Raw genomic sequence first — 27766 nt, 5'->3', positions numbered from 1 at the left:
ATGACGGCCTCCCGCCTGGACTTTGGGGAGGTGGAAACTTTCCTGGACAGGCACCCAGAGTTGTTGGAAGATTACCTGATGCGCAAGGGGAAGCAGGAGATGGTGGAGAAGTGGATGCGGAGGCACGGGCAGGGTCAGGGGGCGGTAGGCCCGAGGCCCACCCCGGCCGCCGGCACGAGCGGCGGCGGAGGCAGCGGCGGCCTTGGCGGTGGCCCGGGACCCGACGGCCCTGCCAGCAGCCAGCCCACCCCGGGCGGTGGAGACTGTAGGGGGGGCCCCATGGGTCCCAGCTGGGCCAGTGGCAGCCGGGGCGATGGGAGCCTGCAGCGGAGAGCTTCTCAGAAAGAGCTGAGGAAGAGTTTTGCCCGCTCCAAGGCCATCCACGTGAACAGGACCTACGACGAACAAGTGACCTCCCGGGCCCAGGAGCCCCTGAGCAGTGTGCGGCGGAGGGCGCTTCTCCGGAAGGCCAGCTCCCTGCCCCCCACCACCGCCCACATCCTCAGTGCCCTGCTGGAGTCGCGGGTGAACCTGCCTCAGTACCCCCCTACGGCCATGGACTACAAGTGCCACCTCAAAAAGCACAACGAGCGACAGTTCTTCCTGGAACTGGTCAAGGATATCTCCAATGACCTTGACCTTACCAGTCTGAGCTACAAGATCCTCATCTTCGTCTGCCTCATGGTGGACGCAGACCGCTGCTCTCTCTTCCTGGTGGAAGGGGCGGCTGCTGGCAAGAAGAGCCTGGTCTCCAAGTTCTTTGATGTGCACGCAGGGACCCCACTGCTGCCCTGCAGCAGCACGGAAAACTCAAACGAGGTGCAGGTCCCCTGGGGCAAAGGTATCATTGGTTATGTCGGGGAGCATGGAGAGACGGTCAACATTCCCGATGCCTACCAGGTAGGACTTTGCGTTGTCCCCTTCCAGAGCCCCATTGGTCTGGGAGGCAAGCCTTCTGTTACCCTTTGGCATGCACAAACACATTAACTTAGATTCTTTACTATATGAATTTTGCTATTTAAATTCCTTCTGAGTTTAGATTAGTTTGAGTGTTACTATACCCTCTTTGACAGAATGGTCTTTTACTAACACACAGTGACTTGTGGAAAATTCATATAACACACCGAGATACATTTTTGTATCCAGTAATACCTCATGTTTCTTTTGTCAAGATACCTTGTCTTTAAGAATATCAGTTTGTGGTTTTAGAATGCATTTTTTTTTAGGTGCTGGAAAAAGATGTCTACTCCAGAATTCCAGTATTAGTCTGAAGAAAATGGGTATGTTGGTGTCTCTGGTGTTGTTTGGGGACCATAATGCATTTCATTCTCATTCCAGATTGGGAAGGGATCAAAATGCCCAGCTATTTCCTTAGTCCCTTCTCTTACATGAGTTCCAAGGTAAGGAAGACGAAGAAAAGAGGAGGAAGAATGGGCCTCTGACCCATTTATGCCTTTTTTTTTTTTTTTAGCATCTATTTTAACTGCTTCTGTTGTGGAGTTGAGAGAAGTTGGACAAATTGAAGAGTTATTTAGGTTTGAATCCAGCATTATCTGCAGTGGGCTCTTGACTGAGCAAATAAGTTTTTAGCTTGTGAAGCAAATGAAAAATGGATACTTTTCTAGCAATTTCAGAGGCAATGAGCATGGTGAGTGAATGTGCTGGATTTAGGTAGAAAAGGAAGCCCATCATGCTGTTGTCTGGTGTTTCTAAGCCTTTCATTTTCACAGTGATTTGAACTTGCTATTAGATCCTGATTCTGAAAGTCAGTCCATTCTAATTTCTTCAGTATCACTTCCCTGAACATAATGAAACTGGATGCCACTTTCTAGGAGACTTCTTTGAGGTTCATAATAATGGACAGCTCTTTTCCTTGGTTATGAAAGTTTTGTTGTCATTTGATGAGCATGTCCAGTTGTCTAATAAAGCTGCAGGTTTCTCTTGAGCTTGATGCTGCTGCTCAGAATAGCAAAAGTGGTGGGAAGGACCCTAAAAGTAAAATTTTCTCTGTTTCATCTGAAAGTTGGTAATATTACATAGAAAATTGAGGAGCTTGTCTTGAAACCAAGTTTCTTGTTTTTGTGGGATGTCTATCAATATCATGTTTTAATGTTAAGGAATGCCTATCACAATACCATTTTTGCTAACTTGTTTATTGATTAGATTCATTATTCATTATATCCTTCTTAAAGACTTTGATCAGTTTAGGACAAACAAGCAATGAGTGATCTTTAATAGGTGTCTATTTCTCTATAACAATAGAAAACCATGGGAAGAAATAAAAGCATTTAGTAATTGAAATGTTGAAGATTCTGTAAAAAGTTGAACAATCACAAACTTTTCTTTCTCATTATTTCCACATCTTTATTGTGTGCTTGGGTGAAAAAAATAAATCCCTTCCTGGTAGGATGATGCTTGTTATAGACTGGAATTGCAGTCTTTTCTCTCTATTGCTTTTATTTTCTCATTCTTCCCCAATTGATTTTCTCTCATTTCTGTAGTTTTTATTTTTTACTCCCTTCGGTTAGCTCCTAACTTTTGCTTAATGCTGTTCATATATACTGTCTTCTCTTCAACAGCATAATTCTCAGCTTCCTCAGCAGTTAACTCGTCTTCTTGCTGCCTAGTATTGTGCTAGAGGTGTTATCACAGGCATAGAAAATCAGGCTTTCAGAAGCTGATGTTTCTTCTGGCCTTACTCTTATTCTGAAGACAGAGGGTAAGGCAGAGTTGCCTTTTAATATTGGAAACTGACATTGAGAATGAAGAGTTCTTTTTAGTTTCCCCGGGTAGTAATGATGGCTATAAAGACTGGGTTGGTGAGAGAACTGGCCAAAGACAGGAAGGGAAAGAGTTATAGAATTATAGAGTTTGAGATCTTGATCCACGCCTTGTCTTCATTTTGATCTGCTTAGGAAATTTCTCTGTCTTTCTTCATTGGTTTCTTTCAAAATATGTATTTTTGACCTGGTGTGTTTTGCTTCATTTTTATTTCACTACTTTTCCTTGATAAAATTACTTTTTTTTTAAATTATGGTACACTAGTTTACCACTAGTGTGACTCTAGGAGAATTTCTTGATTTCTGAGTCTCAATTTACTCATATGTGAAATGGGAATAATAACACCTCTGTAGTAAAGATAATTGTTTTGAAAATAAAGAGAGATGCTGCAGTAAAGCCCCCCCAACAGTATCTGGCACAATCCAGTTATTCAGGAAATAGTAACAGTTTATGATGACAACGATAATATCTGGTTTACTAGTGTTCTTCTTTTTCCTCTTTCTCTCATTTTTAATTGTTTTTCTTCTTATCTGGGGTTGAGATATGAACTCAGCACATATTGACCAGCCTTATCTTTCCCTAAGTCATGCTCCACCCTTAAATTAAATATTTTAGAACTAACTTTTCATTCAAGGAATATGGAAATGTCTACTCTTTCACCCTTTGCTTAAGATTACTCTGTGATTGAAAATTCTTGACCATATCTTATCCTATCAAAAGTTCTACATTTTGTTCTTTTTAGAACTCATGCAATTTAAAACTTTTTATAGTGTTGTATTAATATTGCATCCTTCCCAAGTTATAGTATTTTCCCTTATCCTTTCCATTTCCTACTATTATAGATTTCTCTTAATGAAAACTGACCACCTTCCAAATGCATGTTCTCTTATCACAATATTGTTGTAATTCTGATCATATATGTAAACATCTTGAAGTTCCTATGTGAAAATATAATTATCCTCTCTGATTTTTTATTAACTACTATATTTTTAAGGCATTTCTTGCTTAAGTCCAACTAGTGTGCTTTTTTTCTTCTGGGGATGAACTTATCACACAGAGTTTGAAAATTTAATCATTTAGTAAGATTGATGATCCCCTTAGAGGTTCAGAATGTGGGTGAGAGAAAGGCACTGAAAATGCCTATGAAATTACGATAGTAAGCATGACATCCTGAAGTCAAGAATAGACTAATGTGGTACTAAAGTCGAATAAAAATTTTGAAAGCAAAAATACTTCTTAGTTTATTTCATTATTTTTCATTACTTTCCTCAATTAGTCCTGAAAAAAAGACTTGAAATTAGGAGGCAAAGAATTGCAAATAAAAAAAAATTCCTTTTACATGGTCAGTGTAGCTCACAGTGACTGCAAGCTACCTTTTCCCCTGTCAGCTCTAAGTTATTAAACAACCCACTTTAATATAGTAATGAAAAAATTGCCCTCAAGAGGTTGAAAATAAGAGCCCTCAAATAACAGGTGTTCTCTTTGAAGTTATTCTAAGCATTCAGAGTATAGCACTTTAAACATTAATAAAAAGTGTGAGATGATATTTTAGTTAGTGTTGGTAATGATGATACAGGTGTTTGATAGGCTTTGGGTTTGAAAAACAGTCAGGATGTTTTGTTAGGTGAGCTGAGAGGAGTAAAGGGGATGACGCAGAAGGGTTACAGGTGTGCCAGGCTTTCAGAAAACCTAATCTGTTTACACAACAGATTCATTTATTCATCAGTTTCAACAAACATACACTGCATGCCTATTATACCTAAGCCCCAGCTAGGGAGCCTGTGGGTGTACAGAAGTAAGAGGACTTGCTTCTTGCTTTCCAGGTACTTCCAAGTACAAGATTGTGGACTATTCGTGAACAAGTAACGCCAAGCGGTACTAAATAAATGACACGAACTGAATGGCATTAGTCATAAGAGGAAAATGGAGTCACACTGTGACTTGGCTCATTGTAGAAGACTTCATGGAGGAGGTATCATTCAAACTGGGACAAAGGTTAGATTTCACTGTTGGAGATAGTTGTGGAGTAGGGAAAGGCTTCCAGGTACAGCAAAATGACCTCAGCAGAAACACAGTAACAGGCAACCCAAAATATGTATAGAGGAGAGTGAGTGGTTTAATTTGGCTAAAATATTGCAAATGCTGTAGGATGAGTATGCAAAAGTAGGATGGCGGCAAAGAAAGAATCTTGAGTACCTGACTAAAGAATTTGAGCTTCCCTAACAATAAGCCATGGGGCTTCCCAGATGGCTCAGTGGTAATGTATCCCCCTGCTAAGCAGGAGACATAGGTTTGATCCCTGGAGAAGGAAATGGCAACCCACTCCAATATTCTTGGAAGACTGGAGAAGGAAAGACCCCCACCCTCCCGGAGAAGAAAATGGCAACCCACTCCAGTAGTCTTGTCTGGGAAATCCCATGGATGGAGGAGCCTAGTGGGCTATAGTCCATGGGGTCACAAAAGAGTTGGACATGACTTAGTGGCTAAACAATGACAACAACAGTAAGCCACAGGAAGCGTTGGAGGACTTTTTAGCATGGTCAGAGTGGTGTTTTGGGTAACCTGGTGGCAGTGGCTGAATGGATTGAACGAGGAAAGACTCAAAACTGTGAAAATAATTTGAAATCTATGATGATGGCATGGTGGAGCCAGATGAACTACTGCACTAAGGAACGAAAAGTAGGAATAGACAGCAGAATTATGTGGGGATGTCCTGTAGGTGTGAATTTGGGCAAGGAGAGAGGGAAGTCAGTGATGACTCAGATTCTACACCTGGGAAATATGGAGAAGGGTAATGCTGTCATTAAAAATAGAAAGAGAAGCTTGAATGAGTAGAGATTTTAAGTGGAGTCAGCTACATAATTTGTGGAGCTCAGAACAAATTGATTAAGCAGGAGCCTGGCTAGAGGTGGAGAAGGCAATATTACCTTCCCAAGGGTCTGCTTCCCCAACCCACAGCAGATGTGTGACCCTCAAGTGGTTTCAACTTTCATGCTGAGAAATTCTCAGTACCTGGACTGTGAGCAAGAGGCCCTTTTGAGTGGCCTGCTGAATGCGCCGTAGAGCTGCTAGCTCTGGGTGGGGATGACCACCGCTTTGTTCCTCTTCATGATGGAGTGGGGCATGCACCTGACCCTTGCCCCATCCCACCCAGACCCCAGCCAGGAGCAGAGGGCAATGGCAAATCAGTTGGGCCTCACCTCCAACTGCTTGCAGCTCTGGTCTCAGGGCAGGGCTGACAAGGGGTATACGGGTGGGGCTTGGAGTACCAGGCAGTAAGAATCAGTGGCCAAGAACCAGTCCTAGGCAGGCAGTGGGATGGGAGACTGACTGTGAGCTCTGAACTCATATACCATTGTCCTATTGGACTTCATTTACAAAGCATGACTTCAAAGATAAAATTATTGAGAATTTCACACAGTCACAGCATTAAACCTCAAGCAGGGAGCCCCCCTGCAACTGCATTGGTTACATGCTTACGAAGCCAGCCCTGATTCCGAGTCACACTGGTGGAAGAGTTCAATTTTATTCCAGTCTAGTGTTTACTGCTTTTGTATGGCCTCAGCTCCATCCTAATTAAATTCTGTGCTGTTTTAAATGCCCAGATAGTGCTTTTCTATTTCTGTGTTTTTCATTCTTTCTGCCAGGACGCCTCTTTCCCCATCTTTGCTCATTCAGGTCTTGCTTTGCTTTCTCATGATATAAGAAAGGGGAGCTGATTGCTTCTCCTTGAAGAGATAAAAAAAACCAAACAAAAAATTATGCAGAAAGTTATATTTAAGAATGCATTGTACTATACTGCTATTATTAACATATATAAAATAATAATACAGTGGTTATATAATAACTCATTTTCACAGAATTTCATTGTTAACTTTATTTTAGAATAATTTTCATTGAAATAAATACATTTAAAAGTGGTTTCAGAGGGGATCAATTTCATGTGTATAGAAAATTCAATGGTAAATATGCTTCATTTCCTGATAAGCCAGTGCTGATCAACATGGGTCTATAGCCCTGTGATTGAGTTGCTGAGATTTGCTCAAAAGACAGATGTTCATCTCACCCCAACACTAGAATTACAAAACAGTTTCATGAAATCTTGTTTCAGCTTTCTCCATAGTGTTTTAAAAATTCCCTCAAGCCCACAACCATGTTCACTAGCCCAGAATGAGAATTGATTTTGTGTTTGAAGCAGGAAACATTTGCTATTTCAGCTGCTCTTCCTGACAGACACATGATCATGATAAACACAGTGACAAATTGCATTTGCTGCTTTGAACATGAGGAGAGATTACAGAAAAGTACAGTTCCTACAGAATCATGGAGAGGTAATTTAAGGCTAACTTAATTTTTTTTTTCTCAGCCCATAAGCTAAATGTTTACTAATCTGACCAATTTATTTTGGTTCCTAAGTTTTGGGTCACCTGTTTATTTACAAGCTGACATAATTTGGAAGTCAGTGTTTCATGTTTAATATAGTGTTGAAGAGTCATATGAAGCTTTCCACTGAAAAAAGCTTTGAGTTGTTTCATAGGAAAGTCAACAAGATATTTGAGTCCATTACTTGCTACTTTAGTCACTTATTTTAAGGGTGGTTTGCATTTAACCACATTCTTTTGGAAAGAGGAATTTGAATCATAAAAGAAGTAGTTTGCTCATAAATAGTGGGTTGGATTTCTAATATTTTGGGAGAAACTTTGGTTTCCAATCATTCATAGGCATTCAGGCTAAATTTATTTGTTTATTTATTTATTTTTAGGATTAAAATAGTAAAGAAAATTTCCTGGTGTAAAAAACTGTTTATTTTCTATAACTCCAAGAATTTCTTATTACTTGGTTGTCTCAATGACTGAACAGTGTTTCACATATTAATGATAAATTCTGTTTCCTTTCCTAAAATATAGCTTTAGGCTGTTGCAAATTTAGTCAAAGAGATCTTTTTCACCTGAGTGAAAAAAAATGAGGAACCTTTGAGATGTCTTTTTAGGGTATCAATTTTTAAAAAATGTAAACATGATAGAAGGGAAAAGGAAGTCCTACTGTTGATTAAGAAGAACTCTATTTATGAAGCACTAACTAGGAACCTGGCATTAGCTATGGAACAGGCATTGCCTCTTTTAATCCTCTCAAAAATCCCCAGAGGTAGCTATTACCACTCCCATTTTATAGAAGAAGAAACTAAAGCTTGGAGAGGTTAAGAAATTTGCTGAAAGTCACTCAGCTGTTAAGTGAGGGAGCTGGGATTCAAGGTGAGGTCCTGGGACTATAAAACCTTCATGCCCAGCCACTCTTAGTGTGGTCTCTACTGACCATTGACTGTTGTGTGTATATTCAGGTCTGTCTCTTTGCCTTTCCTTTTTCTCCACACATTTAAATTCTCTCATCCTTTAAATCCTATCTTCATGAAGCTCTTTCTGATCCCTGGCCCATGCCACCTGAACTGGATATAATCTCTTCCTCCTTTGAACTTCTGTAATGCTTTAAATCATGAGAAATGCTGGGCTGGAAGAAGCACAAGCTGGAATCAAGATTGCCGGGAGAAATATCAATAACCTCAGATATGCAGATGACACCACCCTTATGGCAGAAAGTGAAGGAGAAAAAAAGAGTCTCTTGATGAAAGTGAAAGAGGAGAGTGAAAAAGTTGGCTTAAAGCTCAACATTCAGAAAACTAAGATCATGGCATCTGGGCCCATCACTTCATGGCAAGTAGATGGGGAAACAGTGGAAACAGTGGCTGATTTTATTTTGGAGGGCTCCAAAATCACTGCAGATGGTGATTACAGCCAGGAAATTAAAAGACACTTACTCCTTGGAAGGAAAGTTATAACCAACCTAGACAGCATATTAAAAAGCAGAGACATTACTTTGCCAGCCAAGGTCTGTCTAGTCAAGGCTATGGTTTTTCCAATGGTCATGTATGGATATGAGAGTTGGACTATAAACAAAATTGAGCACTGAAGAATTGATGCTTTTGAACTATGGTGTTGGGGAAGACTCTTGAGAGTCCCTTGGCCTGCAAGGAGATTCAACCAGTCCATCCTAGAAGAGATCAGTCCTGGGTGTTCATTGGAAGAACTGATGTTGAAGCTGAAACTCCAATACTTTGGCCACGTTATGCGAAGAGTTGACTCGTTGGAAAAGACCCTGATGCTAGGAGGGATTGGGAGCAGGAGGAGAAGGGGACGACAGAGCATGAGAAGGCTGGATGGTATCACCGACTCAATGGACATGGGTTTGGGTGAACTCCGGCAGTTGGTGATAGACAGGGAGGCCTGGTGTACTGCGGTTTATGGGGTCGCAGAGTTGGACCTGACTGAGCAACTGAACTGAACTGAGTGCTTTAAATATGCTTCTTTCTGGGTACATAAATGACTACTTGACTGTGAACTTAGTATCATGACTTTTTTCATTCACTGCAGTGTAGGGCTTAATACAAGGTTTTCTATTCAATTGAATAATTACCGCTGATACCTCCTTATATGGTTAGTTTAACCACCTCTAAGCAGAAATTTTAGCCTATCCAGCTGATATAACTAATACTATTCAGCTAATATGGACAGTTAAACCAGGAAATTAATTTTCTGAGCACATCTTTTAATTGTTTGTACCTTATTTTATAGATTAAAAAAAATAGGAGCTTATCCTGTAATCAGAAATTTTCCAGCAAACAAAAGCCCAGGACCTGATGGCTTCACAGCTGAATTCTACCAAAAATTTAGAGAAGAGCTAACACCTATCTTACTCAAACTCTTCCAGAAAATTGCAGAAGAAGGTAAACTTCCAAACTCATTCTTTGAGGCCACCATCACCCTAATTCCAAAACCAGACAAAGATGCCACAAAAAAGGAAAAATACAGGCCAATATCACTGATGAACATAGATGCAAAAATCCTTAACAAAATTCTATCAAACAGAATCCAACAACATATTTAAAAATCATACACCATGACCAAGTGGGCTTTATCCCAGGAATGCAAGGATTCTTTAATATCCGCAAATCAATCAATGTAATACACCACATTAACAAATTGAAAGATAAAAACCATATGATTACTTCAATAGATGCAGAGAAAGCCTATGACAAAATTCAACACTCATTTATGATTAAAACTCTCCAGAAAGCAAGAATAGAAGGAACATACCTCAACATAATAAAAGCTATATATGACAAACCCACAACAAGCATCACCCTCAATGGTGAAAAATTGAAAGCATTTCCCCTGAAATCAGGAACAAGACAAGGGTGCCCACTCTCACCACTACTATTCAACATAGTGTTGGAAGTTTTGGCCACAGCAATCAGAGCAGAAAAAGAAGTAAAAGGAATCCAGATAGGAAAAGAAGAAGTGAAACTCTCGCTGTTTGCAGATGACATGATCCTCTACATAGAAAACGCTAAAGACTCTACCAGAAAATTACTAGAGCTAATCAATGAATATAGTAAAGTTGCAGGATATAAAATTAACACACAGAAATCCCTTGCATTCCTATACACTAGCAATGAAAAAACAGAAAGAGAAATTAAGGAAACAATACCATTCACCATTTCAACAAAAAGAATAAAATACCTAGGAGTACATCTACCTAAAGAAACAAAAGACCTATACATAGAAAACTATAAAACACTGATGAAAGAAATCAAAGAGGACACAAACAGATGGAGAAACATACTGTGTTCATGGATTGGAAGAATCAATATTGTCAAATGGCTATTCTACCCAAAGCAATCTATAGATTCAATGCAATCCGTATCAAGCTACCAACGGTATTTTTCACAGAACTAGAACAAATAATTTCACAATTTGTATGGGAATACAAAAAACCTTGAATAGCCAAAGTAATCTTGAGAAAGAAGAATGGAACTGGAGGAATCAACCTGCCTGACTTCAGACTCTACTACAAAGCCACAGTCATCAAGACAGTATGGTACTGGCACAAAGACAGAAATATAGACCAATGGAACAGAATAGAAAACCCAGATATAAATCCACGAACCTATGGACACCTTATCTTTGATAAAGGAGGCAAGGATATACAATGGAAAAAAGACAATCTCTTTAACAAGTGGTGCTGGGAAAACTGGTCAGTCACTTGTAAAAGAATGAAACACTTTCTAACACCATACACAAGAATAAACTCAAAATGGGTTAAAGATCTAAATGTAAGACCAGAAACTATAAAACTCCTAGAGGAGAACATAGGCAAAACACTATCCGACATGAATCACAGCAGGATCCTCTATGACCCACCTCCCAGAATATTGGAAATAAAAGCAAAAATAAACAAATGGGACCTAATGAAACCTAAAAGCTTTTGCACAACAAAGGAAACTGTAAGTAAGGTGAAAAGACAGCCCTCAGATTGGGAGAAAATAATAGCAAATGAAGCAACAGACAAAGGATTAATCTCAAAAATATACAAGCAACTCCTGAAGCTCAATTCCAGAAAAATAAATGACCCAATCAAAAAATGGGCCAAAGAACTAAACAGACATTTCTCCAAAGAAGACATACAGATGGCTAACAAACACATGAAAAGATGCTCAACATCACTCATTATCAGAGAAATGCAAATCAAAACTACAATGAGGTACCATTACATGCCAGTCAGGATGGCTGCTATCCAAAAGTCTACAAACAATAAATGCTGGAGAGGGTGTGGAGAAAAGGGAACCCTCTTACACTGTTGGTGGGAATGCAAACTAGTACAGCCACTATGGAAAACAGTGTGGAGATTCCTTAAAAAACTGGAAATAGAACTACCATATGACCCAGCAATACCACTCCTGGGCATACACACTGAGGAATCCAGATCTGAAAGAGACACGTGCACCCCAATGTTCATTGCAGCATTGTTTATAATAGCCAGGACATGGAAGCAACCTAGATGCCCATCAGCAGACGAATGGATAAGGAAGCTGTGGTACATATACACCATGAAATATTACTCAGCTGTTAAAAAGAATTCATTTGAATCAATTCTAATGAGATGGATGAAACTGGAGCCCATTATACAGAGTGAAGTAAGCCAGAAAGATAAAGAACATTACAGCATACTAACACATATATACGGAATTTAGAAAGATGGTAACGATGGCCCTATATGCAGGGCAGAAAGACACAGATGTACAGAACAGACTTTTGGACTCTGTGGGAGAAGGCGAGGGTGGGATGTTTCGAGAGAACAGCATGTATATTATCTATAGTGAAACAGATCACCAGCCCATGTGGGATGCTTGAGACAAGTGCTTGGGCCTGGTGCACTGGGAAGACCCAGAAGAATCGGGTAGAGAGGGAGGTGGGAGGGGGGTTCGGGATGGGGAATATATGTAACTCCATGGCTGATTCATGTCAATGTATGACAAAACTCACTGCAATGTTGTGAAGTAATTAGCCTCCAACTAATAAAAATTTAAAAAAATTAAAAAAAAAAAAGGAGCTTATCAAGCCCAGATAGCTGGTGAGTTATCTGAACTGCTTTTCTGCATTTGATTTTTATTTTAATTGCTGGACCCCGCCCCCCATCTTCTCATCCCCTCCATTGTTTGTTTTCCTTTTACTTCATTTCACGTGGAGACCATATTATAGAGAAAGTGGACTGCCACTGACCAAATAGTAACAACTAGCAACAGCCTACTGCCAACTTCTTCAAAGCAAAAGTAGGCTGGGGCATGACCGTTCCAGCTAATTGAACTTTCTAGTTTTCTTATGATTACCTCATTCATAAGAAATGAGGATGACAGAGTATGAGATGGTGGATGGCATCACTGACTCGATGGACATGAGTTTTGAGCAAGCTCCAGGAGCTGGTGATGGACAGGGAAGCCTGGTGTGCTGCAGTCCATGGGGTCACAAAGAGTCGGACATGACTGAGTGACTGATCTGAACTGATTGACTATTGAAGATTAAACACCCCTTCCAGGATTAGGTCTTGAAAACGTTAGGATTTTTTCTTTGAAAATATTTTCAGATATGAGGGATTATATTGACCAAGCTTATACTTGCAGTGTGCTTATGGAGCTCTTTATTATATTGACCAACCTTTCAGGAACATTGAACTTTCAGGTTTATTGATTGCATATCTTATGTTTCATATACTCAAAAGATCTCATAAAAATTTTAACTTCTGAGATGATTGCATTTTACATCCTTGTCTTCCCAAGATGTAGTTATTAGATGTCCATTGGGCATGTCTAAGTGAAAGCCATCTCTTTCCCTTCTGTTCCTTACAGTTATCTCACCAAAAAATTTAGCTGTTTGCTACACCTCCTCCTCAGCCCTTCTGGTATTTAAGGGTAAACAGTACAGCTACACTTGCTTTGTAGAAATGAACTGCTGCTCCTAGATCTGAAGAGGAGGGTGCAACTACCAGAGTCCTGCGAGAGTTACAGGAGCTCTCTTTCCCACAGGGCTGGGAGAGGAGCCCAGCCACTGGCAAACCATGACCTGGACCAGAGGGGCCAGGGAACATTACCCTTCTCACACTCTCTATGGCCTGCCAGTGCCACTCATTGAACCCAGGCTTGGTTGAGGCAAAGGGAGCCCTGGTCATTGGAGTCAGCCTCCTGGCACAGGACAGGACAGTGAAAGGTGGTGGCAAGTGCATCTGGAGAACCAAATGGGAACTAGCCAGGATCACCAGGGATATTAGTTTATTCACCAGGGATGTAAATATGTAGGGAGACCAAGTCAGGTAGGAATATCCTTCACTGAAGACTGAGTTTCATGAGTCTAGAGCACAGAGATTGAAATCTTGAAAACAAGTTCAGAAATGTTCTCTTTGGCGTTCTTATTCTCTCCAAGTAGTTCTGGTTACTCCTGATGTCCTATTTCCCAGAAGAAATCCTATAGGAGGCAACCTGGGCCAAAGACACTCTCTGTGGAACCTCTTCCCTGCAATGCATGATTAATCCCATTTGTTTGAGAATTGAATTCTTAGATCACTAATTGCTTTGTTAAACTGTAAGCCACATCAGAGTGTAAGAGAACATGTTCTAGACTTGGCGACAGGAATCTTGGATTCTATTCTCAATTCTGCCTTAGTTTTTTCAGTTATAACATAAGGATAAAATGTTCAGACATGTCTACCCCATCTGGTATTTTGTGAGGATATAATCATTTGATTCTAATGAGATAGTAATTGGAAAGCATATTCAAAAGGGTAAAGTAAGAAATGTATGGCTTTATTAATATTTTTGACTGCAGGATCTAGCAACATTTGTTCACAGGGCCTTGCTCTGGTAAGGACCTTGCACATAAAAAAACTTTGACTTAAAACATGGTAGTACCTGTATTTGCTGTATTTTCTTTCTTTTTTCATTTCTAATTTGCTCCCATCGTCTTATTTTGAATTTAAAAACTTTAAAAATTTATTTTTTAATTGGAGGAAAATTGCTTTACAGTGTTGTTTTGGTTTGTGCTGCACGACAACATAGATCAGCCACAATTGTACATATATATCACCTCCCTACTGATCCTCCCTCCCTTCCCTCATCCTAACTTTCTAAGTCATCACAGACTACCGAGCTGGGCTCCCTATGTTATATAGCAACTTCTCACCAGTTATCTGTTTTACACACAGTACTGTATCTATGTTGATGCTACTTTCTCCCTTCATCCCACTCTCTCCTTCCCCGACTGTGTCCACAAGTCCATTCTCTATTTCTGTATCTCCATTCCTTCCCTGAGAATAGATTCATCAATACCATCTTTCTAGATTATAAATATATATATATATGTACATATATATATATGTTAATATACTATCTTTCTTTTCTCTTTCTGACTTACTTCAGTCTGTATAACAGGCTCTAGTTTCATCTACCTCATTAGAACTGACTCAAATGCATTCTTTTTTATGGATAAATAATACTCCATTGTATATATATACCACGACTTCTTTATTCATTCATCTGTTGATGAATATCTAGGCTTTTTTTCTTTCTGTATTATTGGTATTCTTGGCATCTGGGACATCAATCCTGGAGAGACTGCCCCTTCGAGGGTTAGCTAATACCTGGTCATAGCAAATGACTCCCCTTTAAGTGCACCTTCAATCTGCAAAGCAACCAATCCAGAGCCCAGCTCCCCAGATATCTCTTTTACAAACTCTCACCAATAATCTATTAAACCAATAGTTCCCCACCCTAAGTCACTGCAGGATCAGGTCTTGGACCACTGGGAACCACCCTAGGGACCACCCCTATAGTCCAGAACCTGTTGACTTACTCAAATCATCCCCTAAACCTGCCTTGTGCACTCCTTCCAGAGAGAACATCAATAAAGATGCTTGGCCATGCTCTACTCTCTCCCCTTCTGCTCCAGACTGACTCTGGTCCATCCCCATGTGGCCCTGCCTGTTTCCTGTTTCTAGGCATCTGGGAGTATAACCCTCCTCATTCATGACAGTCATTTCTGTATCTGCATGTCTTACCATACCTAATTAAGATGAATCCTGGGCACATTTTAACACACATAGTACATGATGCCTTATACACAGGTAATGATTACTTTAAAATATAAAGCAATCAAATGCTTTAAATGAATATTAGACTGTCAGGATTTACTGACCATAGTATATATTCTATATTTAACAACCATAAAAAAGTTGTGTTAAATTTTTTTCACAATTGATCAGTATGCTTATTTTTCTACTTTTGCCTATGCCAAAGTTATCCACTGGATTTCCAGGCAATAAATTCTCATGTGAAATCTCCAGATTGATCATTTGTAACTTTATTTTCAAAATCCTAGGGATCTGACAATATTTGAATCCACTGTACGTATGTGCATGCTACTCTGACTCTTTATGACCCCATAGACTGTAGCCCACAAGCTCCTCTGTCCATGGGATTCTCCAGGCAAGAATACTGGAGTGGGTTGCCATGCCCTCCTCCAGAGGATCTTCCCCACCCAGGGGTTAAACCCGCATCTCTTAGTGCCACTTAGGAAGCCCCTACTTGTGAACGAAATAAACTCTGGCATCTGACATTAAAGGGTAGATGAACATTAAATCTCATTGCTTGTAATCAAGCAAGGTAGAATCTATGACATAATTTTAAATGTGTTGACTATTCACTAAATAAAAGAATCTATCTTGTGGTTTTTTTGGTTAGGACTTGGTGTTAATTTTAGTGCTATGCATTACCCTTTCTGTACTTTTGCTACATATATTACTTTGTCAGATTATCAGAATGTTTTAACCTTTACTTTTTTTCAATTAAAAAAATTACATGGTATTCATTTTTCATTTAAATGACTACACACAGTTTAAGGAGCTAATAGTTTTCATGGGTATTTGGCAACTTAATGTGTATGATTGCATATTTAAAGTTTTAATAACGGCTATGATGGAATTAAGAACTGTAGGTTTGGGACCTTGTGGAAAAGATTATCCCAGGGTTGCTAAGGAAACCAATCTAGATTTCTGTTCTTTTCTGCACAGAGTCCTCTGGAAAAGTGAAGCTATAAGCCTGTCTCTAATGGCCACTTTATGGAGTAGCCACTCTCCCCCTTAGCCTCCTCCTCCTCTTGCTTTCAGAGGAGCACTCAGTGGTGGAGTGTGCCCTCTGTACAGTGGTCAAGTTTGGCTTCTTTTTTCCCACCTTCAGGTATGAGTCTGGGGCCAGATTCTTCTCTCATCTCCTCTGTTTGGAGCACTGGCTTTGAAAGCCCAGGCCAGCCACAGCCTGGAGACCGTTTATCGTAGCCTGGAGACTCTCATGCAGCAATGCCAGGAGAGGAGCCAGGGGCAAGGAGTGTGCCAGACATTGACCAGGCAGGCGGAAGAGTGCAGAATCTCTGGAGAGGAGGCTGATGGTGCAGCTGGGAGCCCAGGCATCTCTAACTTCTCTCATTTGTCATCCACATCTTAAATGAGCAAATGAGAGGAACAGCTTCTGCTGATTTGGTCCCCCTTTCTTACCGTGCCTGCTGTGAGTCTCACGGAAAAGCCAGAAAGTAACCGGCACACAGGGAATACCTACTAATTTAAAATAGAAAGGGCAGGAAAACATTTTTCCACCTCTGAATTAATAAAATGAGATCTACTATGTTAAATTAAAGAATGAAAAGATCAATTGAGCAAAGAGGAGCCACTGTCATCATAGGGATGTTTTATACTTAAGATCTTGGGTTTCTTTTTCTTTTCTTTTTTTCATTTATTTTTATTAGTTGGAGGCTAATTACTTTGTAATATTGTAGTGGTTTTTGCCATACATTGACATGAATCAGCCATGGATTTACATGTGTTCCCCATCCCGATCCCCCCTCCCGCCTCCCTCCCCACTGGTCTTCCCAGTGCACCAGCCCTGAGCGCTTGTCTCATGCATCCAACCTAGGCTAGCGATCTGTTTCACCCTTGATAGTATACTTGTTTCAATGCTATTTCTCAGAACATCCCACCCTCACCTTCTCCCACAGAGTCCAAAAGTCTGTTCTGTACATCTGTGTCTCTTTTTCTGTTTTGCATATAGGGTTATCGTTACCATCTTTTAAACTTCCATATATATGCGTTAGTATACTGTATTGGTGTTTATCTTTCTGGCTTACTTCACTCTGTATAATGGGCTCCAGTTTCATCCATCTCATTAGAACTGATTCAAATGAATTCTTTTTAATGGCTGAGTAATATTCCACTGTGTATATATACCATAGCTTCCTTATCCATTCATCTGCTGCTGGTCAAGATCTTGGGTTTCTGTTAAAGAAACAACTAATTTTACTCTTTAGAGATTGCCTCAAAATAATTGGGATCGAGCATTCATGTATGTAGTAATATAACAATATTAATCATTTCTTGTAGCAATCTTGTGTGTATAATTTAATGCAGGATTATATGGACATAATTTAATGCAAAATGATATGAAAAAATATGAAAGTATAAAATGATATAGACGTGCTTTCTCTCTAGCAAGTGAAGCCAAAGTTGACTTCCAAGCCACGTCCTCTCTCTGCTCCTGGGTGTTGATCTGACCTTCCTCCTCAATGCTACTTGAGCACCTACCACAGCATCTGGCACATCGGGAATATAGTAGGTTCTTTGTAAATCATATTTGAATGAATGGAAGAGATGTTAGTACAACCTTTATTTAACCTTAAGGGTGACATGGACTGAGGGGACCACTCTGTCAGTTCAGGTGGCACTGTTGGCATTTTAGACTGGATAATTCTTTGTTGTGGGGGAGAGAGGCTCGCCTGTGTATAGTAGGGTGTTTAACAGTATCCTCTGTTTAACTCTGGCCTCTACCTGCTAGATGCTTACTTGGTCTTGACAATTAATAATGTCTCTCAGTTCACTTCAGTTCAGTTGCTCAGTCGTGTCCGACTCTTTGCGACCCCATGAATCACAGCACGCCAGGCCTCCCTGTCCATCACAAACTCCCAGAGTTTACTCAAACTCATGCCCATCGACTCAGTGATGCCATCCGGCCATCTCATTCTCTCTCGTCCCCTTCTCCTCCTTCCCCCAACCCCTCCCAGCATCAGGGTCTTGCCAACGAGTCAACTCTTCGCATGAGGTGGCCAAAGTATTGGAGTTCAGCTTCAGCATCAGTCCTTCCAATGAACACCCAGAACTGATCTCCTTTGGGATGGACTGGTTGGATCTCCTTGCAGTCCAAGGGGCTCTCAAGAGTCTTCTCCAACACCACAGTTCAAAAGCATCAATTTTTCAGTGCTCAGCTTTCTACACAGTCCAACTCTCACATCCATACATGACCACTGGAAAAACCATAGCCTTGACCAGACGGACGTTTGTTGGCAAAGTAATGTCTCTGCTTTTTAATATGCTATCTAGGTTGGTCATAACTTTCCTTCCAAGGAGTAAGTGTCTTTTAACTTCAGGGCTGCAATCACCATCTGCAGTGATTTTGGAGCCCCCCAAAATAAAGACCGTTTCCACTGTCTCCCTGTCTATTTCCCATGAGGTGATGGGACCAGATGCCATGATCTTAGTTTTCTGAATGTTGAGCTTTAAGCCAACTTTTTCACTCTCCTCTTTCACGTCCATCAAGAGGCTTTTTAGTTCCTCTTCACTTGCTGCCATAAGGGTGGTATCATCTGCATATCTGAGGTTATTGATATTTCTCCCGGCAATCTTGATTCCAGCTTGTGCTTCCTCCAGCCCAGCGTTTCTCATGATGTACTCTGCATATAAGTTAAATAAGCAGGGTGACAATATACAGCCTTGACATACTCCTTTCCCTATTTGGAACCAGTCTGTCGTTCCATGTCCAGTTCTAACTGTTGCTTCCTGACCTGCATACAGGTTTGTCATAGGCAGGTCAGGTGGTCTGGTATGCCCATCTCTTTCAGAATTTTCCACAGTTTATTGTGATCCACACAGTTGAAGACTTTGGCATAGTCAATAAAGAAGAAATAGATGTTTTTCTGGAACTCTCTTGCTTTTTGAATGAGCCGGAGGATATTGGCAATTTGATCTCTGGTTCCTCTGCCTTTTCTAAAACCAGCTTGAACATCTGGAAGTTCTCAGTGAACGTATTGCTGAAGCCTGGCTTGGAGAATTTTGAGCATTACTTTACTAGCATGTGAGATGAGTGCAATTGTGCTGGAGTTTGAGCATTCTTTGGGATTGCCTTTCTTTAGGGATTGCCTGAGTGCTAGAGCCTAGAAAATCAGTGAAATAGGAGCAGGAAATGATGTGGACCATTTCCAGACCTGGCCCACTACATCCTCCCACTTCATTTGTCCAATTCTTTCTCCCCTCATCTGCCGTGTTGATGCTAAGGGCAACCTTGGAAGCCCCATTTTGAAGGTGTGAAGACCTAAGAAGGAGGGAATCCTTGGAGGAGAGCAACCTATCAATAAGGAGGAGAGCTCAGGAAGAGTGGGAAATTCGCTTCTGTCATGTTACCACAGTGTGCCACTAAGCTTCAGAGGTGTATCTATGAAAGCAACAACAGTTTCTCTATTAATTAATACATATGCAAAATTTTGGGGAAAATAAATTAAAAATACAAAAGAGAAGAGAAAAATAAGCCCACGACCCTGAGATCACTCTGTCAATATTTTGGATAATCATCTTCCAAATAGCGCCCTCCTTTCTGTAGGCGTTATCCCAATTACTTTTCACCGAATCCTCAAAAGATTCAGAATTCTAAGCACTTCTCATATATAATTTTATTTAATTTTGACATCCTTTTAAGACAGGAATCAATATTCTCACATTAGGACTGCAGAAACTAACAACAAGAGAGGTGAAATAGGATGCAACTCTTAGTGGTAGGGCTGAGAAATGAATCTAGTCTGTCTGATTCCAAACTCAACCCCTTTCCTCATGCTTTTATTGTTAAGATAACTGGGATGCTACTGTTCTCTAAATATGCTCTGTTCACTTAAAAGTTTGTGAGCAATTTCTCTGATTAAATTTTCCATTATATGATGTACCACAGTCTATTTATCCAACCCTCTAGTTGGATGTTTGAGTTGATATTTTTACACTATTATAAATAAGACTGCAGTGAGTATTCATATAAACAAATCTTTGCACATATCCATAAAAATTTCCTTAGGGCAATCTGGAATTGCTATATCAAAAGTTATAAATATTCCTAAGGCAGTACATGATTACTCCCAAATCATTCTACATTAGTGGTTTCTAAAAATGGGAGAAGTTGCCCCTAAGGGACATTTGCCAGTATCTAGAGACATTATCTAAAGACCTGGCTCGGTCTTCTCCAAGCCAGGCTTCAGTAATACGTTCACTGAGAACTTCCAGATGTTCAAGCTGGTTTTAGAAAAGGCAGAGGAACCAGAGATCAAATTGCCAATATCCTCCGGCTCATTCAAAAAGCAAGAGAGTTCCAGAAAAACATCTATTTCTTCTTTATTGACTATGCCAAAGTCTTCAACTGTGTGGATCACAATAAACTGTGGAAAATTCTGAAAGAGATGGGCATACCAGACCACCTGACCTGCCTATGACAAACCTGTATGCAGGTCAGGAAGCAACAATTAGAACTGGACATGGAACAACAGACTGGTTCCAAATAGGGAAAGGAGTACGTCAAGGCTGTATATTGTCACCCTGCTTATTTAACTTATATGCAGAGTACATCATGAGAAACGCTGGGCTGGAGGAAGCACAAGCTGGAATCAAGATTGCCGGGAGAAATATCAATAACCTCAGATATGCAGATGATACCACCCTTATGGCAGCAAGTGAAGAGGAACTAAAAAGCCTCTTGATGGACGTGAAAGAGGAGAGTGAAAAAGTTGGCTTAAAGCTCAACATTCAGAAAACTAAGATCATGGCATCTGGTCCCATCACCTCATGGGAAATAGACAGGGAGACAGTGGAAACGGTCTTTATTTTGGGGGGCTCCAAAATCACTGCAGATGGTGATTGCAGCCCTGAAGTTAAAAGACACTTACTCCTTGGAAGGAAAGTTATGACCAACCTAGATAGCATATTAAAAAGCAGAGACATTACTTTGCCAACAAACGTCCGTCTGGTCAAGGCTATGGTTTTTCCAGTGGTCATGTATGGATGTGAGAGTTGGACTGTGAAGAAAGCTGAGCACTGAAAAATTGATGCTTTTGAACTGTGGTGTTGGAGAAGACTCTTGAGAGTCCCTTGGACTGCAAGGAGATCCAACCAGTCCATCCTAAAGTAGATCAGTCCTGGGTGTTCATTGGAAGGACTGATGCTGAAGCTGAAACTCCAATACTTTGGCCACCTCATGCGAAGAGTTGACTCGTTGGAAAGACCCTGATGCTGGGAGGGATTGGGGGCAGGAGGAGAAGGGGACGACAGAGGATGAGATGGCCGGATGGCATCACTGAGTCGATGGGCATGAGTTTGAGTAAACTCTGGGAGTTTGTGATGGACAGGGAGGCCTGGCGTGCTGTGATTCATGGGATCGCAAAGAGTCGGACACGACTGAGCGACTGAACTGAACTGAACTGAGCACTCAGGCAGGTAGCCATACCTAACTTCAGGAAGGCTAGCAAGTATAGCATGTCCTTATCCCAAAGTGGTTCCCAGCCCCAGGTCTCATCTAACTCATACAGGCAGCTCAGAGTGCAGGACCTTCAAGTGGGTAGCCATCTCTTCTAGCAGATCTTCCTGTTTTTCACAGGCTGGGACTCATGTGCATGATTAATTGTCCAAGGCAAGATCTGAGAGGGAAACTGAGCTGTGCTTTGGAAAAGGGACTTGAGAGTTGTGGGGAGAAGGTTTGGTGTTTTATCTGACATTGTTAAGAATGGATTTTAGAATAGGACTCTGCAAGCAGGAAGTTTGCCAAGGAGATTGTTGCCTTTAAACTCAAAGGTCTGAGGGTTGAAAGGTCAAGGAGTGGGCCCGGACCTGGGTACATAATTTCTGGGACCCAGAGAAAAATTAAGATGGGGGTCTTGGCAGAAGTCAGGGAAGTCTGTCTCCCCAGCCCAGCCACCAGATTGCAATCTCTGTTAGAACGTGCTCTGTACCTGGATCATGGGTGGGTGAGAGATCACTACAGAGGCTTACTGAATGCACCATGATGCTATCAGCCTGGGATGGGGACAGCCAGCACCTTGCCCCTACCATGTGATACGGCAGGGCCCTTGACCCTCCTGGTATCCATGCCCATGACCTCACTGGGAATGGAAGGCAACACCAGAATGTGGGCACCCTCCCTCCCAACACATCCCCTGACAACCAGATCCTGTTACGGTCCTGGGTAGAAGAAGTAGAGGACATGGGGCAGAGAGGGGGAGACTGGGAATCTACCAATAAGCCAGACAGTGTAAGCCTCTGAGGCATGCTCCATCAGACTTCACCTACAAAACACAAATTCAGCTTCAGCTTCAAGTGGTGGGGCAGAAAGGGGGGGATTCTCACCATGGGGCCCTGTGTCCACATTGGATCATACCTATAAAGCCATTTTGCAGCAGCACCTGTATTTTAACTTTAAGAATAAATAATGAGGGGCTTCCCTGGTGGCTCAGTGGTAAAGAATCTGCCTGTCAATGCAGGAGACATGGGTCTGATTCCTGATGCCGGAAGATTCCACATGATGCGTGGCAACTAAGCCTGAGTGTCACGACTATTGAGCCTCTGCACTAGAGCCCAGGTCCCATCCCTGGGTTGGGAAGATCCCCTGGAGAAGGGAATGGCAACCCACTCCAGTATTCTTGCCTGGAGAATCCTGTGGACAGAGGAGCCTGGTGGGCTACAGTCCATGGGACTGCAAACAGTCAGACACGACTGAATGACTAATGCTGACTGAGAAACCGGGAGCTGAAACTCCTGAAGCTGGTGCGCCCTAGAGCCCGTCTTTGCTCCACCACAAGACAAGCGATGACAGAAGCCACGACAGTGAGAAGCCTGTGCACCACCGCTGGAGAGCTGCCCCTGCTTGCCGGAACTAGGAAAAAAGCCTATGTAGCATGAAAACCCAGGACAGCCAAAAATAAATAAAATTATATGAAAAAAGAATAAATAATGAGGATGGCAAACTCCCCATGGAAGTTTTTTTTTTCCTACCTATTTCCATGGCACTTTGCCCATATGACTTTTGCTATTTAGTCCATTTTTGATAATTTCAATTTTGGCTATCCTGTCTTTCTCTCCATTAAGCTATGAGTGCCTTGGGGGCAGATGCTATGACTTCCACAGCTTTATAGTACCCCTGTGTGTGGCACAGTGCCTAGCAGGTAGTAGATAACCCCCAAATACTTGTTCTATAAATAAACAAAGAAAAGGAATGTAATTGAGAATTTGGTTTACAAGGGCAAGTCGCCTAAGTGTTGTCCTAGTACCAGGTTACAAGGTCACTTACGACCAGGGGTTTAGCTAATAATATTGAAGTAGGCCATGTATAGGCCAAGGGGCCTATCATATCTTAGCAGGGGGAAGGATTAGGGTCCCCAGGTCAAGTGATCAGGTACAACACTCTAGTGGTCCAGGCTATGAATATTAGAGAGAGGAAGGCACAGGGAACCAAGAACTGCACCTATTATCAGTGAAAAAAAAAAGAGGAATTAGCAGATTTGGGAGGATAAATACAAGAGAAAAAAAATCAACTATGACTAATATAGTAGTCCTGGGGCTTTGAGAAAATAGTGATTAGGTTGTGAAAAATGGCAGTGTTGAAGCAAGGAGATATAGTCTGTTTCTCATATGTTTATTTAAATGCCAGTAGTGGATTTCCCTGGCGGACCACTGGCTGACTCCCTGCTCGCAAAGCAGGGGGCCTAGGTTCAACCCCTAGTCATGTAACGTAAGATCCCACATGGTGCAACTAAAAACAAAAAAGGATCCCACATGCTGCAGGGAAGACACAGTGGAGTCAAATACATACATAGTAAATATTTTTAAAAATAGCAGTAGTGATGTCTTCTAGGCAAGGCAGATCATTTGCTAGGGAAAGTGTAGAATGTGAGACTGGGATCTCTCAGGGTGATAATTCACACCACATCCATGCGTGTAGGGAGCCCAGCACCTTGGGTGTGAGCAGTGTACCCCCACCATCACTGCTTGCACCTTCCCCTTGAGAACCAGAAATATTTATATTTCTTTAGCCTGTACTCCTTTCCAGGAAGCATCCTCCAAGATTGTAGGCTTCTTTTTTGGACTCTAAATTTTTTTTTTTTAAGCTATTATCTATCGATACCTTAGAAAAGAGTCAGTCCTTGGAGAAGTATGTTATTCTTCTAAAATCATCTGTGACCAGTTGTGGTGAGTAGTTAAATGACATTTGCAAAGACAGGGATCACAATTGTTATTGCTTCAAAGTTCAATGAAACAATATTGTCAACAAACGTATTTACAACATAGTTCAGAATCCTCTGAGCTAATGGCTTGCCTCAGCCTCTTTCCTTTTCCTCAATTTCCTTTCCTCTCTCATTTCCTTGTCTTATGCTCTCCATTTCCTCTTTTCTGACACCTCACACCTGTCTTTTTTGTGTGTAACTGCTTCCGTTTTTCCCTCTCAACTTTCCTCCTCCTTATCCTGTCCTCCCCTCCCCATCCTTCATATTGCCTGTGTCTCTTTTTCCTTATTCTTTATTCCCTGTTCCTTGTCTTCTTCTTGTCCTCACTGGGATTACTGACTTTAACATAAAACAGATATAACATGAAAATAGTTTTTTGTTATCATTTCCAAATCACAATGTAAAATCTCATAGACCTCCCTCAGAAAACAACTCTTTTGTTTTTTACTTCCATGTGACCTGTGATTAGTATCTTTCTTTTGAATTTTAAAGTCAGATACATGAAATATTGGCCTTTCTGTTAAGACACACAGATTTTAATTACATTTCAAACTGCTACCCCGTGGGCCCATGATTATAATTTAGTTCCTGCAGATCAATGCCTTGCAATGTAAAAGACTTTGCCTCTGAAGTACATTATAAGTAGAACAAGCGATGGGAAAATTGATATTTAAACACTTGGTATATAACATCTAGGCTTTTATTAAAGTGAGAACAATGATAAATACTATTTTTTTGACATATCTCTTAGCCTAGTATCCACCAGGAATTCTTAGCAACAGCAACACAGAAGTTACCATGCCAGCAATTCTCAGGCTGACGGATTATTTGCGGTTTTGCCTCTGTTAACCTAAAATTCCTACTGGTGAATGTCCCCTGCAGGGTTGTTTTTTTCCCCCTTTTTGTACATTGAAAAGATATTTTCCATCCTCCTGAATCTACCAGGAAGCATGTGGGATTTAATCACCTCTGTTATTATATTGCTTCTCCCTCAGTGTATTAATGCTCTGGAACTTGCTTAGTCATTTGTAAAATTCAGCCACAGCACTTGCCTCTGTCCTTCTGTGACAATCCATCAAAGTCAAAGTCCACCAAACTTTGTGAGCTGTGTGACTCTGCTTCCTAGAGCTGATGTTTTCTCTTGACTGAAAACCACGTTGAACCTCAACATCTGCCTCTTGCTTCATTATTTCTAGCAGAATGTAATGTCTGGCTTGTGTGTGTAAGTATGTGTTTGTGTGTGTGTTTTCTTAATTGTCATTCTAACTTTATGAAAGAATTTTTTCCCATCCTTGATAAAGGAATCCATTCATTAGGAATGTGTTTCTAATTCTCAAATTCTGTATAAATGTACAAAGCTAGAGAATAGGGCAGGTTTTCAATATTTGAAATAGGAAGTTTGTAGCATTAGACTACTTTTCCTTTTTTTTTAAACTACATGGCTTCACCTTTGGTAAACTGCCATTTGCTTAAGGAGACATATGTAATAATATGTATATAATTATTGTTATAATGTAAATGTTGATTTGTCCATTTTTGTGTGTTGCAGGAATCTCATTTTTAAGGTCCTTAGTCAATGCCTTTGGAACTAAAAGTAATGTTTCCTGTATCTGAATATTAAATTGAGCCTGGCATTTTTGCAGAGTTATCTCATTTGATCTTCATAGTAATCTGGTGGTAAAGGGAGACTGGCTGGTATCTTCTCCCTTTTATAGTTTAGGAAGCAAGCAAGCACTGAGGCCTTTAGGCCACAGGGCCATAAGGGTTAGACTTAGGATTCTCCACTCCTGTATCACTATTTCTTCTACTCCTGGCTTTCAGAAGATCCAGTAAACAACTTCTCCCTTTCTGATTGAGATGAGAAATAAGGCAAAAGAGGAAATAATCTTCCAGTTTTGCCCTGCTCTCTGTGAGGGGCACCGTCCCTTCACACCAACCTCAGAACCTTTGTATGTAACATGAAGGTTGAAGGAGCTAGGAAAATGATTTCTAAGACTCTTCCAGCTCTAACATTTCATCTTAATTATGGATCAAAGATCAGAAACTTTACAAAACAGTTCTGCTTCTGAGTTGTAAAATTAATAGTTTGTAACAAGATGTGCTTAGTTTTGAATGGACCTCATGTCTGAGCCTGGAGAAGGAAGTGGCAACTCACTCCAACATTCTTGCCTGGGAAATCCCATGGACAGAGGAGCTTGATGGGCTACTGTTCTTGGGGTCACAAAGAGTCAGACATGACTGAGCACACACACATGCCTGTGTCTGAGCCACTCACCGTGTTACCAGCTAGCTGCTCCAGAATGTTACAGGAGAGGGACTCAGGGCTGCCATCTGGCTGGCAGTATAGTCTAGGGGGCTTGTAATAAAGTTCTATTTGCACAGCTACACATTGCCTTTATGTATCTTTGGCAAGTCTGGAGATAATCCATTCCTGGGTATTGTCACTGGTTGATATCTTTAGGAAAGAAATGATTTGGTTCCAGGGTTGCTTTCTGGGTCTTCTGATTAATTGCAATAGAGGATGTAGCCAACTCTTATGTAATAGGATATGTCTCTTTGTCTCCAAGTCCAAAATCAAAGAAAGTTTTTCTGTATAATTATTCCAATCTCAGAACACTAGTGAGTCCAAAGGAACAAGATGGGCCTAGACAAAGGAACAGTGGGCCAAAAAATATCAGATGAAGATCTTTCCTCCAAACTGACAACTTCACAACCTATACTCCTACTATTATTGTTTAATTTCCCTCAGAATTTCTGGTTTTTCCAACTGTAAGAATCTCCAAACATCTGAGAGCCCATCAGCTGTGAACAAGTTAATTAATAGTTAACACAAACAAAAATAAATTGACCACTCGGTAAGAAGAAAAATGGGACCAGGATAGGTTTGAAGACTCAGAAGGGTAAAGGAAAGCCACCGAGGATCCAACACTGGACGGGTTAGCTCAGCTCTGCTGAAGACAAACCGTGATTAAGTCATGTCTGCTTGACGTGAGTGAGGTGGTTACCAGCCTTCCCTGAGTAGATGTCCTCTGAGCTTCTCACTCTAGGACTCTATCCCTCTGAAGTTCTGAGCCAGTTCTTACATCATGAAGACAAACAAGAAACATTAGTAGAAAGGAAGCATGGATGATTCTATTCTATGAACCACCTTCTCAACATATTTCTATATATTTCTTAGATGAATTCTCCAGGATTGTTCTATATTATAACGTTTATAATAAAGGTTTCAAAAAATGCGTCTTCATGTGAACTAAATCTGA

At 40.9% G+C, this 27766-nt stretch overlaps 1 protein-coding gene across 1 annotated transcript in view; it reads left to right on the top strand.

Annotated features, from left to right (window-relative positions):
- The window catches only part of PDE11A (phosphodiesterase 11A), a 426109-nt gene continuing 398343 nt past the window's right edge, over nt 1-27766 (top strand). Inside the window, exon 1 of the mRNA XM_065929000.1 lies at nt 1-900. Coding sequence (XP_065785072.1) covers nt 1-900 — 900 coding nt within the window. The remainder of the gene's footprint in view (nt 901-27766) is intronic.

Source organism: Muntiacus reevesi, chromosome 3 (assembly GCF_963930625.1).
Source record: "Muntiacus reevesi chromosome 3, mMunRee1.1, whole genome shotgun sequence".
NCBI classification, from domain to species: Eukaryota; Metazoa; Chordata; class Mammalia; order Artiodactyla; family Cervidae; genus Muntiacus; species Muntiacus reevesi.
Note: the sequence above shows the minus strand (reverse complement) of the source record. Positions and strands in the feature narration are given on the sequence as shown.